Raw genomic sequence first — 19,913 nt, forward strand, 5'->3', positions numbered from 1 at the left:
ACAACATACGTGCTCGCGGAGCAAGCTGTGAGCAGCAAGGCGCGAGCACGGAGCAGCGCGAGCACGCTACCCCCACTACCGGAGCAGAGCGGAGAGTGGGGAGAGTCACGTGGGGCACACAACAGCTGCCGCCAGTCGATGTAAATCCGCGGCCACCTGCAGGGATATCACTCACGAATTATTACTGCGACAAATAAAACAAATAAAGGAGAATGTAGACGTGTCACATAATTTTACTAGCTTAGTGCATGCCTCTACCATCTGTAGACACTGAAACTAAAGAATTCCACGACAATCCTATATTTTCAACACTTTCTTCAACGCTACTTAAAATATCACCTCCGGTTGTAGTGTTCTTCATGGCTACTACATCGAGGAGCTCCTCCCTCACCTGAAGATCTTTTAACACCTCTAATAAATATGGCAAGCTGCGCTGTTCCAGTGATATCAACACTTTCGTCCAGAGCTAGAGAATACGCCATAAAATCTTTACAGATATTTGCAAGCTGGCTCTGGACGTCGTCTGCCATGTCCTGTATGCGACGCGTAATGGTCATGTTAGATAATGGCACAATCCGAAACTGTTGAGATGGACACAAATGTTCCACTGCAACTAACAAACATTCTTTTATTAAATCGCCATCAGTTAAGGGGCGCAGGGGTTTTGCTAAAAGCAAAGCAATTTTGTAACCCACTCTGAGAGCTGCCTCAGTTGATTTTTCTTCGTCGTCCAGATCTTCTTTGGATAGCTTCCTTTTAAGTTTAATAACTTTCTGTGCACGATCTGGTCCATCACATTTTCCTCTTCCGTAGTCTTTCGTGTGGTACGACATATAATGTCGCTGCAAATTAAATTTCCTAAAAGAATTCAGCGTTTTGTGACATACTAAACATTTTGCAACACCATCTTTTTCTGTAAACAGATACAATTCCTCCCAATGGGGGTTGAACTGCGAAAGCATGGTTGGGGTTACACAACGGCGACTTCACATGATTCTCAACCAGCGAAGTGACTGTTAAGAGCTGATCGTAGTACTTTAAACGTTACACAGTCGGCGCGAATTCAATAGGCACGCTGCGGCCCTATTCAAATGTGCGCGCGCATTTCCCCTCCCTCCCCTCCCGTCCCTCCCTACTCCACGACCTTGCAGCTGCTCGCGAGCACGTGCCTGAGCAGACGCGAGTACTCGCGCTCAAAACCGGCCAGTTGTTAAGCCCTGTTGTAGAGTCTCTTCGGACGTGCTGTACGTCACTGAAGCTACTTATTGATGGATAGACCCTGTAGAATTACCAGATTGCTGGGATGTCTATTGCTGTATTGCATCTCCTGTCTCAAATAGCCCCGGACATTTTCCACGAGGGTTAAGATTAGACGAGTTGAGGTGCAATAGTCGGTCAGACTGGGAATGTACGGTTGCGTCTCTGGGGACGTGGTAGTTGTCTCCTTGGAAGACAAGGTGTCCGCAGTGTACTCATCAGTAAGATGTTGAAGAAAGGGCATCACTTTCTCATTGCAAATGCTTGTATAAACATCCTGATTCGTAAGCACTGGGAAGTGAATGAGTGGGCCCAGGTCACAGTATGGAAAACACACGCAAAACAACACAAAACCACGTGTGGTCACAAGTGCTCCGTCTACATACTGAGAGTTAAACGCATAATTGGGCTGTCGGTCCACTCGACACGTCACACCCTTAGAAAAGTGAAACATCGCAACTCGTCGGACCAAACTAAATGCCTCCAATCAGTTGCGAGGCATGTCTGGAAAGTAAGTAACATTTTGGAGAAAAACTCATAAAAAGAGTTTTCTCAAATCAAAATTTATTTTTACAAGAAAGAGCATTTCTTAAACTATTTTGTACATAGTTGTTATCATTGTTGAGACATTTGTCATTGTTGTGCTATGCCCTCTTCATAGAAAAATCCCACCAATGAAGACAGCCACTGCTGGACACCATTTTGTGCTTCATTTTCTGCTTGTCGAGTTCCTTTCCAGAGCTGAAACCGGCAGTGCAATACAATACTGTGAAACAGTGTAAAAACTTTGGTGCACAATTGAAAACAGAAGGCGTGGAATGCTCAGTGGAGACACTGTGTCGCTTCACGACAACACGTATCTCCATTCTGCTGGTGTCACTCGAAACCTTATCCAGAAATTCTATTGGGGGCATTTTGATCAGCTACCGTACAGTCCCAATCTCACACATTCTGACTACCACTCGTTCGTAAACTTGAAGTGGGAGTTTGGAGGAAGGCGCTTTGACAGCGATGATGAAGCAAAAACCTGTGTTTGGCAATGACTATCTTCACTGGCGGCATTTTTCTGTGAACAGGGCATAGAAAAATTGGTTTGCTGCTGCAACAGATGTCTGAACAATTGTGGCAACTATGAAGGAAAATTGTTTAAATAAAAAAAATTTTTGTTTGAAAAAAAGAAAGTTTTTATGAGTTTGTTTCCAAAATGGTACTTATTTTTCAGACATGCCTCACACTATCCAGTTTCTGCGCTGTTTGGCCCATAGGAGACGTACAGCTTTATGTACCAGTGTGAGCAACGGCCTTTTGTGAGACATCCGACTACAGACATGGTTTGCACGGAGTTCTGTTCACAATGCTCACCCAGAAACTTGTCAAGATGGACCTGCATTCACTAACAGTGGCATTTCCTGCCAGGTTTGAAACAAACTGTCACTGTCAAGATTTTGACTCATGTCTGTGATCCCTGTCAGTTGGGATATTTTTACGACCACTTTTATTCCCCAAGTTACAACTGCAAACTGTGCACCATTCCTTGTAGACAAGTCGGAGAGTTCGCACCGATAGACCGAAAAACCTGGTGACTTTATACGCAACATTGTTTTCAACACATCCGAACACGATAGCTCCTTTCTGCCGTGTCCTTACTTCGACCCGCCTCGCCGTGCCGGTACCGTATAACTGACAGGCGCGTGTATAGGCGTCACTTCTATGCCCTGACTTATGTCAGTAGTGGAGGGTCACAACACTGCCTGGTACCAGTTCAATACAATCTACGAGGGCAGTTCAATAAGTAATGCAACACATTTTTTTTCTCGGCCAATTTGGTTGAAAAAACCGGAAATTTCTGGTGGAATATTTTCAAACATTCCCGCTTCGTCTCGTATAGTTTCATTGACTTCCGACAGGTGGCAGCGCTGTACGGAGCTGTTAAAATGGCGTCTGTAACGGATGTGCGTTGCAAACAACGGGCAGTGATCGAGTTTCTTTTGGCGGAAAACCAGGGCATCTCAGATATTCATAGGCGCTTGCAGAATGTCAACGGTGATCTGGCAGTGGACAAAAGCACGGTGAGTCGTCGGGCAAAGCGTGTGTCATCATCGCCGCAAGGTCAAGCGAGACTGTCTGATCTCCCGCGTGCGGGCCGGCCGTGCACAGCTGTGACTCCTGCAATGGCGGAGCGTGCGAACACACTCGTTCGAGATGATCGACGGATCACCGTCAAACAACTCAGTGCTCAACTTGACATCTCTGTTGGTAGTGCTGTCACAATTGTTCACCAGTCGGGATATTCAAAGGTTTGTTCCCGCTGGGTCCCTCGTTGTCTAATCGAACACCGTAAAGAGCGAAGGAGAACCATCTGTGCGGAATTGCTTGCTCGTCATGTGGCTGAGGGTGACAATTTCTTGTCAAAGATTGTTACAGGCGATGAAACATGGGTTCATCACTTCGAACCTGAAACAAAACGCAATCAATGGAGTGGCGCCACACCCACTCCCCTACCAAGAAAAAGTTTAAAGCCATACCCTCAGCCGGTAAAGTCACGGTTACAGTCTTCTGGGACGCTGAAGGGGTTATTCTGTTCGATGTCCTTCCCCACGGTCAAACGATCAACTCTGAAGTGTATTGTGCTACTCTTCAGAAATTGAAGAAACGACTTCAGCGTGTTCGTAGGCACAAAATTCAGAACGAACTTCTCCTTCTTCATGACAATGCAAGACCTCACACAAGTCTTCGCACCCGAGAGGAGCTCACAAAAATTCAGTGGACTGTTCTTCCTCGTGCACCCTACAGCCCCGATCTCGCACCGTCGGATTTCCATATGTTTGACCCAATGAAGGACGCAATCCGTGGGACGCACTACGCGGATGATGAAGAAGTTATTGATGCAGTACGACGTTGGCTCCGACATCGACCAGTGGACTGGTACCGTGCAGGCATACAGGCCCTCATTTCAAGGTGGCGTAAGGCCGTAGCATTGAATGGAGATTACGTTGAAAAATAGTGTTGTGTAGCTAAAAGATTGGGGAATAACCTGGTGTATTTCAATGCTGAATAAAACAACCCCTGTTTCAGAAAAAAAAAATGTGTTGCATTACTTATTGAACTGCCCTCGTACAGTGCTCCAAAGTTTGCTCTTTCAGAGATACAACTAATATTTTGTCGGGTGAGTGTACCCTCAGCGATTAGATTGTACTACACAGCAAGTTTTGTGGCTTCTGCTTGACGGGGCATAACTTTCCACACACCTGAAGCAGTAATCTGAAAATATGATGCGAGAAAATGGTGGTGTAGCATTCGACGATGTGAGTGCCGAGGCAGGGTGAGAAGAAACAGTCCCTCGGGCAGCATTTCGGTCGACTTCTGGACGGCGAGGCGCACAGCTCGCTTTCTCTCTGTGGTGTCTGCCGAGTCCCGCCCCCACGAGACGGGGCCCGGGGCTGCCGCTAGGTGTCTCTGCGGTTGCCGGTCACGCTGCTTCGACTGCCACGCTGAGCCTCTGTCTTGTGTCGTCTGCGGTGTTGCCGTTTCTGCGCTGCTGCCGTTTCTGCGCTGCTCTCTTTTGAAATGCTACGCCTAATTGTCAGTGGGGGCACTGTGTCTGCAGAAGGAAGCTACTTTTTTATTTATTTAATAAAAAATTGCCAGGCAGCAATTGCCACTTTGCCATCGACATCCGGGGAACACGAGACAAATTTTGAATTTTTGTTAGTTTTATCGTACAGTCACACCTTTATTTCCTGAAATTACTACTACATTTCGTACAAAATACAACTGTCCTACGAGCAACAATACTGTGTTTCACAATTAATATACTCTTTAGCGAACATCTATAATTCTTTTACTATATAATTAAGTACGGTACAAAATGTGTCCCTAAAAATTAAAATTAAATGATCGTACGGCACATATTGGCCGGGTTATCCCCTTCGGGGTTCGGCCGCCGTATTGCAAGTCTTTTTAGTTGACGCCACTTTGGCAACTTGTGTGTCACTGGTGATGAAAATGGGCAGACGGCACCCGGTCCCCTGTCGGGAATCGAACCCGGGCCCTCTTGCGTGGTATGTGGTAACCCTACTGCTGCGCTACAGAGGCGGACGTGTGTCCCAAAATACAATATGAAGCAAAACAACGTGATGATAAAGTCAGAGTGCGATAAGGGATCTCAAATCAGAATAAACTCTCTGAATAAGCGTAGGCCAGTCGGGGGGCTGTACATTTCTCGAGGAATTTGTGGTGTCAGCTGCAGGGTGGGGTTCCGCAGGAATATGCCATTTGCTGTCCCAGACGTCAAGGATACGACAACAGGCTTCAATATTCTCACCAGATACTGGCGAGTATTCGGCCTCCCTTCAGTGATTATCAAATCGGTCCTGTAGTCATATCCGTTACATTCCCACACCGTGATTCCAGGATTTGGAGAGGTACGGGTATCGAGAGTAACTACTCTCCGTGACCTTTCACCAGATCGTCTACAGATGCGTCGGGATCGATCCGACAGCCGACGGCAGAATTGAGACTTGCTGAACACCACAGAATGCCGTGCAGTAACCCATTTGCTGCCTGTGGTATAGTATTGGCAGTAAATGACACTTGGCAACTGGTGAGCTTAACCCAGTTTCCAGTAACCTCTTCCCGGTGGGTCACGGTGACAGTCTGCCTGTAACCCCTACCCAGATTTCAGCTGTTGTCATCTGCCTATTCAGCTGGGGCTGGAAAAAACAAGCTTTTGACCTCATATTTGCTCCTATCGGAGCCAGGTGAACAATCCTATGATCTTCTGGTGATGGAGTCCTCCTGCAAGGACCTGTGCCTACTCTTGTTACCACACACTTGTCCTGTGACCACATCATCAGCAATCATGTAACTACTGTCTTTGCTGTCAGTTGGTACGATGCTCACATGTCCACTGTGCCAGCGATCCAAGTTTAATAAAAAGTGGTACACATAGCAAAAAAATTCTATTTTTCACTCTGGCTACCAGTTTTGGCCTGTAAGACAGTCGTCAGACCGAGGGTCCGTACGATGCGAAGAGCTGGTGTGTGGAGCCGCTGGTACCTGTGATGAGCTGTTCATTTACGTCAGACACCACTCGGTAGCACACGTCGCTCTATTTACCAGCTCGTCACACCGTCTGGATCCTCGGTCTGAGGATGGTCTTTAGGCCAAAACTGGTAACTAGAATTAAAAAATAAAAATGTATTGCTATCTGGACTGCTTTTTATTAATATACTAACCTTTCCCCCACAGCTTTGCCTGTGTTCGTGTTTGACATATATGCTAAACACATCTCCCCTTCCCCTCTCTCTTGCGTCCACCTACTTCTCCCTCAGTCTCTCAGTTCACCTCATCCTGTGTCCTCTGTCTGCCCATCTATTCTATCTCTTCATCTCCTCCTTCATTCTCTCTCTCTCTGATCAACTTCTGTGGCCCTCTCTTACCTTCCTGCCCCATCCCCCTTACCACAGCCTCGTCACTCTTTCTGTGTCTATCCTTCTCTCTCTCTCCTTTTTACACCTGCTAACTACTCCTACGCCCCTTCCACATGCTTCCTGCATCTCCCCTTCCTCCCCCTCACTGCCCATCTCCTTCCCTGTCCCTGCCAATCTCCTCCTCTTCCTGTCACCTCCCCACTCTCTACCCATCTTCTCCGTCTCTCTCTGCCCGTCTACTCCTCAACCCTCTGTATCTATATCCATCTCTCTCTCCGTCACCTGCTCTGTCCATATTATCCTTCCACCTCTCTCCCTATGCATCTCTTCATCCCTCCTCTCTCTGTGCATCATCCTCTCTCTCTTTGCTTCCAGCCTTACCCCTAAGCATATATAGCCCTTGCGAAGCAGGCCGATTCTACTACCACAACTCTCCTGTCGTGCAGGGAAGCCTACATGTTGGGGGCTCTAAAACTGTTTGTTGTTGATGATTCTTCCGGGTTGTATGGCCGTGGTCCGTGGAATTCTTCTATTCCTAACGTTTCGCCCAATACTACGCTGGACATCCTCAGAGGTACGGCTGGTCCCGTCGAGTCCTGCCGACTGACGAGTCGGGCGTCGGAGAGCGGCCTAAATACCGAGGAAAGTGGGCGTGGTCTAGCTTGCACATAGTATCAGAGAGAAAACTAGTCAAAGATAAAATGTAACTATCGATAATAGTCCGTCATAGATAAGAATCAGTTATCGATTCTGTGACGCCATTGTCCTCATCTCGCTTAATTTCAAGGCCTCTTCTTTTCTATTAAAATTATCTTCATGTTTATAAATTTCAATAGTCTCACTATACAGTCATGGATAATAATTCGTTGATAGCACTTAAAACTGTAGTTTCAGAAAACTTAACTACATGGTCTGAAACCTACAGTTTTAAGTGCTACCACGAAAGTTTCAGAAAACTTAACTACATGGTGTGAAACTACAGTTTCAAGTGCTACCACGAACTATTATCCACAACTGTATAGGGAGGCTATTGAAATTTATAAACATGAAGATAATTTTAATAGAAAAGAAGGGGCCTTGAAATTAAGCGAGATGAGGACAATGGCGTCACAGAATCGATAAGTGATTTTTATCTATGACGGACTATTATCGATAGTTACATTTTATCTTTGACTAGTTTTCTCTCTGCTAGACCACGCCCACTTTCCTCGGTATTTAGGCCGCTCTCCGACGGCCGACTCGTCAGTCGGCAGGACTCGACAGGACCAGCCGTACGTCTGAGGATGTCCAATGTAGTATTGGACGAAACGTTACGAATAGAAGAATTCCCTGTACCACAGCCATATTACCCGGAAGAATCATCAACAACAGTACCATCCAGTCATGAAAGCCTTCGTTGTATGTGTAAAACTGTTTGTTGCCCCTGCCATGGGGCTGCATAGCAAAGCAAGTTGACAAGGCAGATCCACACAACACAGCTGTCGCCCAACATAGCCTGTGTGACTAGGGCTGGAAAAAAAACATGCCTTTGCCCATTTATAACCCCATAGTGATGATACTCGTAAGGCTTGCTGTTTCTGTGCTAAATTTGGCTGAAATCGATCCAGGGGCTTGGGAGGAAATCCCCCCTCCCACACACACACACACACACACACACACACACACACACACACACACACAGATTTAAGTGTGATTGCTGTTGTTCCTGAACGATGTCACCAATGATTTGACATTTCTCGAGAGTTTGGAAGATGGTGATAAGCTGCACATGCACATCTTCAGGGATGCTGTGTTGCCATCTCCACCTGTAAAGTTACAGTAATGTTAGGCACTCCCAACAGCCACCATGTGCACTCATCTTTCTTTTTCTGCAGGAGTAACTTAATGTTGTGTTGTATTGAAAAGGCTGTTGATCCCCGTACTGATGGACGGTTTCTACCAGTTCCACATCTTCAGTCACCCTATGCACTCAGCAGACATAATGCCCTCACTGCAAGCTTGCCTTTGGCTGTATCTGGTGTCTGACTAAAGCTAACATGGCCCCGCACCCTACCTCGCACACCCAGCCACGCTTCCACCTGAAGAAGTCGCTCCGTGCCCGGGAACCGACTTCACCTGCTCGGACGGCAGCTGTATTCCGATAGAGCTGGTCTGCGACGGTCGCGCGGACTGCCCGCGCGGTCTGGACGAGTTGGACTGCGGTAACGACGTGACGTCACCGCGCCCTACCGTGGAAGATCGAACTGTTACCGGCTTCACTGCAGGTAGGTCGGCGAGATGCCCCCCGTCCCTGAACCCCGTTCTCTGATATTTCAGCACATCCTCTGTGGTCACGTGGAGCTGGAGAAACCAGTTAACACGTTTGCCTCTCACGTAAGCACACTGACAAAAAAGGTGTTCCACTCTTCGAGAGCCATCACACTAATACCGTGTAACACCACCTCTATTTTTGATAATGGCCTCATTTCGACTAGAACGAGAATCGAAAAGTTTCTTCCGGTATGCCGTGTCTAGCTGGAGCTACCGATTGAAGATCGGGTCGTGTACAGCTACGGAATATGGGGTGTAATGACTGCTACGTCTCACCTGCTGTTAGACTTAGTCCCAGACACGTATTATGACAGTACACCTAGCTCAGGGCTTCACAACATACGTGCTCGCGGAGTAAGCTGTGAGCAGCAAGGCGCGAGCACGCTACCCCCACTACCGAACCAGAGCGGAGAGTGGGGAGAGTCACGTGGGGCACACAACAGCTGCCGCCAGTCGATGTAAATCCGCGGCCACCTGCAGGGATATCACTCGCGAATTATTACTGCGACAAATAAAACAAATAAAGGAGAATGTAGACGTGTCAGATAATTTTACTAGCTTAGTGTATGCCTCTACCATCTGTAGACACTGAAACTAAAGAATTCCACGACAATCCTATATTTTCAACACTTTCTTCAACGCTACTTAAAATATCACCTCCGGTTGTAGTGTTCTTCATGGCTACTACATCGAGGAGCTCCTCCCTCACCTGAAGATCTCTATTACCACCTCTAATAAATATGGCAAGCTGCGCTGTTCCAGTGATATCAACACTTTCGTCCAGAGATAGAGAATACGCCATAAAATCTTTACAGATATTAGCAAGCTGGCTCTGGACGTCGTCTGCCATGTCCTGTATGCGACGCATAATGGTCATGTTAGATAATGGCACAATCCGAAATTGTTGAACTTGAGATGGACACAAATGTTCCGCTGCAACTAACAAACATTCTTTTATTAAATCGCCATCAGTTAAGGGGCGCAGGGGTTTTGCTAAAAGCAAAGCAATTTTGTAACCCACTCTGAGAGCTGCCTCAGTTGATTTTTCTTCGTCGTCCAGATCTTCTTCGGATAGCTTCCTTTTAAGTTTAATAACTTCCTGTGCACGATCTGGTCAATCACATTTTCCACGTCCGTAGTCTTTCGCGTGGTACGACATATAATGTCGCTGCAAATTAAATTTCGTAAAAGAATTCAGCGTTTTGTGACATACTAAACATTTTGCAACACCATCTTTTTCTGTAAACAGATACAATTCCTCCCAATGGGGGTTGAACTGCGAAAGCATGGTTGGGGTTACACAACGGCGACTTCACATGATTCTTAACGAGCGAAGTGACTGTTAAGAGCTGATCGTAGTACTTTAAACGTTACACAGTCGGCGCGAATTCAATAGGCACGCTGCGGCCCTATTCAAACGTGCGCGCGCATTTCCCCCCCCTCCCTACTCCGCGACCTTGCAGCTGCTCGCGAGCACGTGCCTGAGCAGACGCGAGTACTCGCGCTCAAAACCGGCCAGTTGTTAAGCCCTGACCTAGGTGAATTAGTAACCAGTGGAGGTGAGATAAGGTTCCTCAGTGTTAGTCAAATCAGGAATGGATACTTGCAGCATTCTGGTCAGAGCAGTTGCCGTCTCGGAATACGGTAGATCGTGAAGACGTAGAAAGAATGGCAAGATTCGGTTGCCAAAACTGTCGAAGTAAACATCCCGGTTTACACTTACCGTAAACTGAATGAACGGGCCCAAGTCGTGATACAGAAAACGTCTCCAAAACATTACAGAACGTCCTCCAGCCTGAACTGCACCACCCACTGACTGCAGGTTAAACGCCTCACGGGGCAATCCGTGCACTCGACACATCACATCGTTTGAAAAGTAAAATCGTGACTTATCAGACCGCGCTACTCTCCTGCAGTCACGTATAATATTGTGAATAATGTTTGGAATTTATCTCACTGTGATGTCAGATATACATCAAAAATCAGCAAAATTCATAGGTACACATTTTTGCTGTACTGACATCACAGTGATGGTCCTTCAATCGCCAGCTTAAGCCCTGGTGATGAAGATGTGTTTAGAAATGTACCGTAGTGAAGCAGAAATGCTATTGAAAAGATGGTAGATAAGAGTTTATTGTCAAGTCTCTCGAGTCAAATTGCTCAAGATTTTGACAACTACCTCCACCGATCTCGTACTGTAACGTCACCTCCTTTGCGCTTCACTGCTGACGCCACAGATGAAGGCGAGTAACACTCTCCAGCCATTTGTCAAACCAAAACCATTCCATCAGTTTGCCACAGGCTATAACACGATACATCTCCCCCGGTCGCTCGTTTCGAGTCGGCCACTCTCGAGTGATGTCGCTCTTTACGCCGCATCGAGTGCCACTTAGCATCGAGTACAGAAGTGTGTGAGTTACAAGGAGCTGCTCGCTGGTCGTAACCTGTCCTTTTTAACACCCTACGCACCAGTGATTGGACCAGCTGAACTGCTGTAGCACTTTGGAGCTCACGAGTGATTCCTTTCACCGATTTCAATTTTATACGAACAACCTCTAGAGTGCTCGACAGGTCCTGTCCGTCACTACGTGAGGTCTGCTCGGACTCGGTTTAGCTGTGGCTATACCTTAGTGTTTCTTCAGTCGTATCACTGACAGTGTCTATACAAGGGCGGTGTACTTTAGTACAATATTATGGAAATGGAAGAGGATGTAGATGAAGATGAAATGGGAGATACGATACTGCGTGAAGAGTTTGACAGAGCACTGAAAGACCCGAGTCGAAACAAGGCCCCAGGAGTAGACAACATTCCATTAGAACTACTGAGGGCCTTGGGAGAGCCAGGCCTGACAAAACTCTACCATTTGGTGAGCAAGATGTATGAGACAGGCGAAATACCCTCAGACTTCATGAAGAATATAATAATTCCAATCCCAAAGAAAGCAGGTGTTGACAGATGTGAAAATTACCAAACTATCAGTTATAAGTCACAGCTGCAAAACAGTAACACAAATTCTTTACAGACGAATGGAAAAACTTATATAAGCCGACCTCGGGGAAGATCAGTTTGGATTCCGTAGAAATTTTGGAAGACGTGAGGCAATACTGACCCTATGACTTATCTCAGAAGCTAGATTAAGAAAGGGCAAACGTACGTTTCTAGCATTTGTAGACTTAGAGAAAGCTTTTGACAATGTTGACTGGAATACTCTCTTTCAAATTCTGAAGGTGGCAGGGGTAAAATACAAGGAGCGAAGCGGTATTTACAATTTGTACAGAAACCAGATGGCAGTTAATAAGAGTCAAGGGACATGAAAGGGAAGCAGTGGTTGGGAAGGGAGTGAGACAGGATTGTACCCTCTCCCCAATGCTATTCAATCTGTATATTGAGCAAGCAGTAAAGGAAACAAAAGAAAAATTCGGAGTAGGTATTAAAATCCATGGAGAAGAAATAAAAACTTTGAGGTTCGCCGATGACATTGTAATTCTGTCAGAGACAGCAAAGGACTTGGAAGAGCAGTTGAACGGAATGGACAGTGTCTTGAAAGGAGGATATAAGATGAACATCAACAAAAGCAAACAAGGATCATGGAATGTAGTCTAATTAAGTCGTTTGATGCTGCGAGAATTAGATTAGGAAATGAGACTCTTAAAGTAGTAAAGGAGTTTTGCTATTTGGGGAGCAAAATAACTGACGATGGTCGAAGAAGAGAGGATATAAAACGTAGACTGGCCATGGCAAGGAAAGCGTTTCTGAAGAAGAGAAATTTGTTAACATCGAGTATAGATTTAAGTGTCAGGAAGTCGTTTCTAAAAGTATGTGTATGGAGTGTAGCGATGTATGGAAGTGAAACGTGCATGATAAATAGTTTGGACAAGAAGAGAATAGAAGCTTTCAAAATGTGGTGTTACAGAAGAATGCTGAAGATTAGATGGGTAGATCACATAACTAATGAGGAGGTATTGAATGGAATTGAAGAGAAGGGGAATTTGTGGCACAACTTGACTAGAGGAAGGGATCAGTTGGCAGCACATGTGTTGAGGCATCGAGGGATCACCAATTTAGTATTGGAGGGCAGCGTGGAGGGTAAAAATCGTAGGGGGAGACCAAGAGATGAATACACTAAGCAGATTCAGAAGGATGTAGGTTGCAGTAGGTACGGGAGATGAAGAAGCTTGCACAGGATAGAGCAGCATGGAGAGCTGCATGAAACCTGTCTCAGGACTGAAGACCACCACCACAACAACAACAACAACATCACTGACAGATGATTTGGGCAGCTTTAGAAGGGCTGAAATGTCCCTGATGGATTTGTTACACAGATGACATCCAATGATAGTCCATATTCTAAGTGACTGAGTTATCCAAACCGACCCGTTCTGCTGTTCTTGTTTTTCTGCTACCAACACAGTACTCCTCAACTCCTTTAATACCAGTCGGTCCACCTGTCGCAACACCTACTCGTGTGACGAATGATCCGCACACGGAGACTGGAAAGTTGCACAGGTCACACCGATATTCGAGAAAGGTAGTGGGAGTGATACACTAAATTACGGGCCTGTATCATTAACGTCAATATGTGGCAGGATTTGGAACGTATATTGTGTTCGAATATTATGATTTACCTAGAGGAGAACGGTCTGTTGACACACAGCCGACACGGGTGTAGAAAACATCGTTCGTGTGAAACACAACTAGCTCTTTACTCACACGAAATGTTGAGTGCTATTGATGAGAGATTTGAAATCGGTTCCTTATTTGTAGATTTCCAGAAGGCTTTTGGCGCTGTACCACACAAGTGGCTCCTAATCAAATTGCGTGCTTGCGGAATTTCTTCTCAGTTATGTAACTTCATTCGTGATTTCCTATCAGAGATGTCACAGTTCATTGTAGTAGTTGGAAACTCATTGAGTAAAACAGAAGTGATTTCTGGCGTTACCTGAGGTGATGTTATAGGCCCTTTGCTGTTCCTTATCTATTAAGAGATGTAGGAGACAATCTGAGCAGCCGTCTTAGGTTGTTTGCAAGTGATGCTGTCATTTATCATCTAGTAAACTCATCAGAACATTAAAAAAATTGTAAAATGAGTTAGGAATGATATCTGTATGGTGGAAAAATTGGCAGGTGACCCCAAATAATGAAAAGTGTGAAGTTGTCCACACGAGTGCTAAAAGGAGTCCGTTAAACTTTGGTTCCGTGATAAATCGGCCAAATCTGAAGGCTGTAAATTAAACTAAATGCCTAGGAATTACAATTACGAACAACTTAAATTGGAAAGAACACATAGAACATGTTGTGCTAAAGGCAAACCAAAGACTGCTTTTTATTGGCAGAACAATTAGAAAATGTAACAGATCTACTAAATAGACTGCCTACACTGCACTTGTCCGCCCTGTTTTGGAATACTGCTGCACAGGTCTCGGATCCTTACTAGATAGGATTAACTGAGTACATTGTGGAAGTTCAAAGAAGAGCAGTGTCACTGACATGATATAGGATTTGGGGTGGGCATCATTAAAACAAAGGCATATTTCATTGTGGCGGAATTTTCTCATGAAATTTAAATCACCAGGTCTCTCCTCTGAATTCAAAAATGTTTTGTCGATGCCGACCTCCGTACGGAGAAATGGTGATCATAGTAAAAGAAGGATAATCAGAGGTCGCACGGAAAGATATAGATGTCGGTTTTTTTTCTGCACACTGTTCGAGATTGGATAATATAGAATTATTGTAAAGGTAGTTGGATGAATCCTCTGCCGGGCACTTAAGTGTGATTTTCAGAGTATCCATGTAGATACTCTGATGTAGATGTTCTGCATTATGTAGTGATGTCTGAATACTTTTGATTGGATAGTGTGAAAGGCATCTACAGCATTTGAGGTCATTATGGATTCTCCTTGTTGTACTGTCTAATCAATTGTTGAGTAATTTTGAGGTGTTTAGTGATAGATACGTTAACTAAACTCCCACCACCTCTGTTCCTTCTTCATTGGAACTTGTGTGGAACAGTAAGAAGTCATAATAGTGTGACACTAACACGGAGTCACGGCTGTACACTATCGGGTAAGGCATTCGGACTGATAATTGTGTATTTTTACTGAGGACAGTTCCATTCTCACGGATTAACTTGATGCCAGACTCAATACACATTTATGTCAGGCACATGGAGTGAATACTCTGTCCACTTACAAATAGCTACTGGTTTCTCTAGCAACACGTTGACCACTTTGTTTTCCTGTCCCATCCACAATGTTGCTAGCTGCTCAAGAGCAAAGCTTGATGCATTCAGTGTGCTGCAGGCATTGAACTTTTATTTACATTTTTGCTGGGTGTCTCTGTTTTGCTGTGAGCCATTTCTTTTTATTAGCATTGCGTGTTTTGTGATTTCTATTGCAAACAAACCACATTAGTATCTGCTATAATGCTTTAAATCATGAAATAAACTATTGTTAATAATGTACTGCTTCATTAGTGTGTGACACGGATACTGGTAATTTTGGTTACTGTCAAATTACTTACCATTATATGATTAATTGATATGGTGAGGAAAAATCTTTTCCATAAGCAAATACATCTGTGCCATTGGGTCTTTTTTTTTTTTTTTTTATAGACTTTGACTGTCTCGATAATCCAAAATATGATGCAGACCTGTAATTGTACCAGGTTTCTGATTTTGGTGGCACTGGTATATAATGTATGAGACCATTCCAGCAGATACTAAGGCCCAGTATTCTCTCAATTGCTAATAGACACCAGTGGCCTTATTCTGTTTTCAAAGTGTCGTTCAAAATTTTATTATTGTTGTGTTTTAGGCTTTTCTGGTGCAGTAAATAGCTGTGATTTTCAGGCATTGTGTAGGATGATATAACTGAATTTTAGGGATTTGTCACAAATCAAAGAGACTTTCATAGTGCAAAGATGTTGACTATGCAAGTCTCCAAGAGAGGGCTGTTTGCTGTGGAAATGTACGGAGCATGATGTTTCGAGAAATGATTTTAGTTTGGGAACCCCTACCTGACAGCATAAACTAGGCCAAAACACCAGAAGGCTCAAAATAATGGATTCTTTAGTCATCTTCTTGCATTCCCCTACCTGCTCCATGTGATTTTTTTTCACTTTAGGTGATATTCAGTGTGTATGTTAGTCGCCAGATGTGTAGGATGTGGACACCCCTGTTGATAACAGGTGAGGTGGTCGTCGTCCTCCGTGCAAACTCGATTTTGTGTAGAAATTTTCCAGTCTCGGACAAAAGAGTTCCAACAGCACATCCATTTCGTCTGGCTGCTTACATGGTTTCACAAGTGCATATCAAATTACAAGCACTGTCATTATCATTGAGGATGAACAGATGCTTGGTCAAATTGTTGTCAGATTTTACTAACAATATCGGATGTGACACCTGAAAATTTCAGCAAAAATATTTGATCAGGGTAATTATTGTATTTGCTTAAATGGGCTAGACTTTTCCGTGGCTGACAAATAACATACAGATGGTGTGTGGCTGATAATTTGTATATAATTTTTTTAAAAATAATATTAATTCCTAATTTAACATGTACATAATGTCCCAGTTACATGACACGTAGCAAAAACTTGAAAGAGGAAAAAGTTCACTCTGAGTGTGTGTGTGTGTGTGTGTGTGTGTTTATTTTTATGTTCATAAAATATACCATTTTTTGATCTTTTTTGAGATCAAACTTTTCAAAATTTATTTCGAGCAGAGCATTCTGTTACATGTTTAAGGTGTTCCTTGAAGATGAGGTACATGCAGATCTGCTTCAGCTATTTGCTGTCAGATACAATGTCGGTTGCATCTACTATAATCTGTACTTTCTGTAATAATGATGATTTATTTCAGATTGCTTAAGGATTTTCAGTGTAAGAATGTTGAGTGGTGGTGGGAGAGATTAATATCTTACAATTAATTGTGTTATGTAATATTTCAGGTGCAATCTGACAGTATGCCAGAAATATAGACACAGGGAGTCATCTCTAATCCTGGCTATTCTGCAGTTTCTCATCGACATTATTGTTAAAAGGACCTGTTCAGTGTAACTAAATAGGAATTCTTTTAAATTTAATTTTTGAGTACATTTCAGGGTAAGAGCTGCTTTGACAGTAGGTTCACAAAATGGACGTGCAGAAGATGGATCTTGCCAGCAGTTGCCATCACAATAAATAAAAAGTAAAATAATTTTGGTGGCCATTAATGGAAACAACCATTTTAATGGAAGTTATGGACCCATCCATGTTGAACTAACTATGTTGTGCATTAGTTGCCATTTTGTGTATAGGTTTCCAGTCATTCTGCAGCACATTGAACTCTGTGTACTCTATTTGTAGACAAGCTCACCCTCATCCCGCCCTCCCCACACGCCTTGCTGATGACATACCGACTTCAGATGATGTAGGTAAAAGTGCGGCAAAGATTTTGAAAATTTGTCTTATGATGTATGAGATGGCAATGTATATAATTGTGTTGTCATTCATAATACTTATATAATGTGGGACCTGTCTTGTGTTAATACCCCTTTTTGTTCTCACGTATTTTTCACTTGTTTGCGTGAAACTTAGTCTACACAACTTCTGGTGTAGTGTGTGTGTGTGTGTGTGTGTGTGTGTGTGTGTGTACTCATTTCAATATCTTTTCAGAGAACACTGTCTGAATTTGTTGCTAGTTATTTTGGAACAGTGAGTATTGAGCAAGTGAGTAGCTCGAAACTGTAATCTGTATGTGCCACCTTCTGTCTCAAAAACAGCAACTATTCAATTGAACTTCTGTTTATAAACTGCTGGTCATTAAAATTGCACCACCAGGACGTGACATCAAATAACAAAATTTTGTCTATTGTGGTTGTACAGTATCTTAGGAAGAATGCACACCGAAATGTATAGGTGATTCGGGGTGTGGAGGGTGTGAAATTTAGCGGACAGAGCTGTCGCTTCCTGTGGGAGTGACAAAGGCTGTGACCTGGCTGGCACCGAGTAGAACTGAGCTAGGATGACAAATAAAGGTGCGTCATTCTAGCCTGCTTCGTCTCTGTGCCACGTATCCTAGTGATTGGCGAGTGGCGATGTTCCAGTTTCTCGTCAACCCGTGACCGGGTGTTTTCAGTGAGTAAAGAGATCTGGAGAGTGGGCCGGCCACAGCAAAGACCAAACACCCACTTTGTCGAGGTAGGTAAGGACACCACAGGAGACGCGCAGTGTCGTGTTATCGTGTTGAAAGATGCTACAGGGACTTTGATGACAGGGCACAGCTACCAGCCTTAACATGTCAGAAATGTAATGGCTGCTATATAGAAAGGGGGACCGAAAAGTAACCGGAATCGTAATGCCGCACATCGTGTACTTGTAGTAGCAGGTTGCGCCGCCAGAGGGTTGTAGTAGGAGCTCTGCTGAGTCATTCTGCCATGCTACGACCAAAGACCTTGTAAAAAATAACTAGACTCACTGATGGCGCTGCAGTCGCGGGATAATTTGAACCTTCGGCTGGACGCCATTATAGTGGTTGTAATCCGATGTGTTGTGTAGTATTGTTGTTTATGAAGACCCTGATTCAACGTTGTATATTTGTTGGGGCGTACATACAGTATTTGTTACTCGTAATTCTAATGTCTGTACGTTCCAATCAAAAGAAGTACAATGGTGAAGAGTTGTGCAGCGATTAATTGTACAAATAAATTCGAGAAAGGAACGAATATTACATTTCACAGGTATGTGAATATTTTAAGTTGTTTTGTATGTCAGTACACTTGCTTCATAAATGTTTTTGTAACACGGTATTAGCATAATGTCTGTGCATCTATTTGCAGGTTTCCTTTCTCAAAACCACAGCTGTTACAAAAATGGTTACACGCTGTCAGGAGGCAAGGTTTCCGACCGACATAATACTATTTTATATGTTATGATCATTTTGAAGAAAGTTGGCTGATCGGTAGTGTTTTCATGGTCTACGTTAGGTTGAAACTTGATAATTTGGTCTTGAGTTGCCAAAGCACTATGCCATATATAACGCACTTCTCGTCATAAAATCTAAAGCAAGGTAGAGTCAGAAAATATCTATTAATATAGTGGGCAAATCTATGAGTATTTTGATGCATTTTGCGTACATCTATCGTAAATACACTAAGAAAAATGCTAGGGGTTCCAGTACATAACTTTTACCTACGGCAGATTCCATGTAGTACGTAAGATAAATTCATAAACAGTGACTAGTTGCTGTTTGTTCGTAAATTAAAAAGTGTATTGTAGTAACGTATTTAAATGAGGCATTATGTTTGCGACCTAACTCAATGGAAGGCATTTCATAACCAAAAGCGATGTATAAACATTCCAACTCCGCGCGTCAGTTTACCAGTCTAATGGCCGCCGTCCAGCTATTCAGTTTGTCCGCTCTTTACAGTCGACCACTCGTGCGGTTGTGGGGGCCTGGCTACGACACGCGACAGTGAGAAGTGTGGTTTCTTTGACAGTTCTTCGAGTGTGCGTGCAGTGCAGACGTGACACGAGGAAATGGCTAGTTCTTACGAACAACGTGCGGCAGTCAAGCTTTCTTAAAAATGAGCCTCGAATTTATTTAAAGTTAAGGGTTATTCTAAATGATGGACACATTTTCGAAACTTCGTATTTATTCAAGTACGAATCCAAAATCGACAAGCTTTATACCGATGAGAAGAGGAAGTTTCGAAGTTTTTTCATAATATTTGATATCAACTTAATAAATGTAATAATTTGTAATTAATTTCTTTTAATGATTATTCAATGATGAGAAATGTGGTAAATGTTAGAAATGTTCAATGTGGCCACCGTCAGCTGCGCAGCAAACATTGACACGGTAGCCAGACTCGTCCCACACACACGAAAGCGTATCTGCTGTTAACTGAATCCGTGGCAGCAGTGATCCGGCTCCG

General features: G+C 43.9%; 1 protein-coding gene across 1 annotated transcript in view; it reads left to right on the top strand.

Moving 5' to 3' along the window:
- LOC126213609 (basement membrane-specific heparan sulfate proteoglycan core protein-like) overlaps positions 1 to 19,913 on the top strand; it is an 843,204-nt gene that overhangs the window by 474,573 nt on the left and 348,718 nt on the right. The window contains exon 16 of the mRNA XM_049941462.1: positions 8,756 to 8,953. Coding sequence (XP_049797419.1) covers positions 8,756 to 8,953 — 198 coding nt within the window. The remainder of the gene's footprint in view (positions 1 to 8,755; positions 8,954 to 19,913) is intronic.

Source organism: Schistocerca nitens, chromosome 11, assembly GCF_023898315.1.
Source record: "Schistocerca nitens isolate TAMUIC-IGC-003100 chromosome 11, iqSchNite1.1, whole genome shotgun sequence".
NCBI classification, from domain to species: domain Eukaryota; kingdom Metazoa; phylum Arthropoda; class Insecta; order Orthoptera; family Acrididae; genus Schistocerca; species Schistocerca nitens.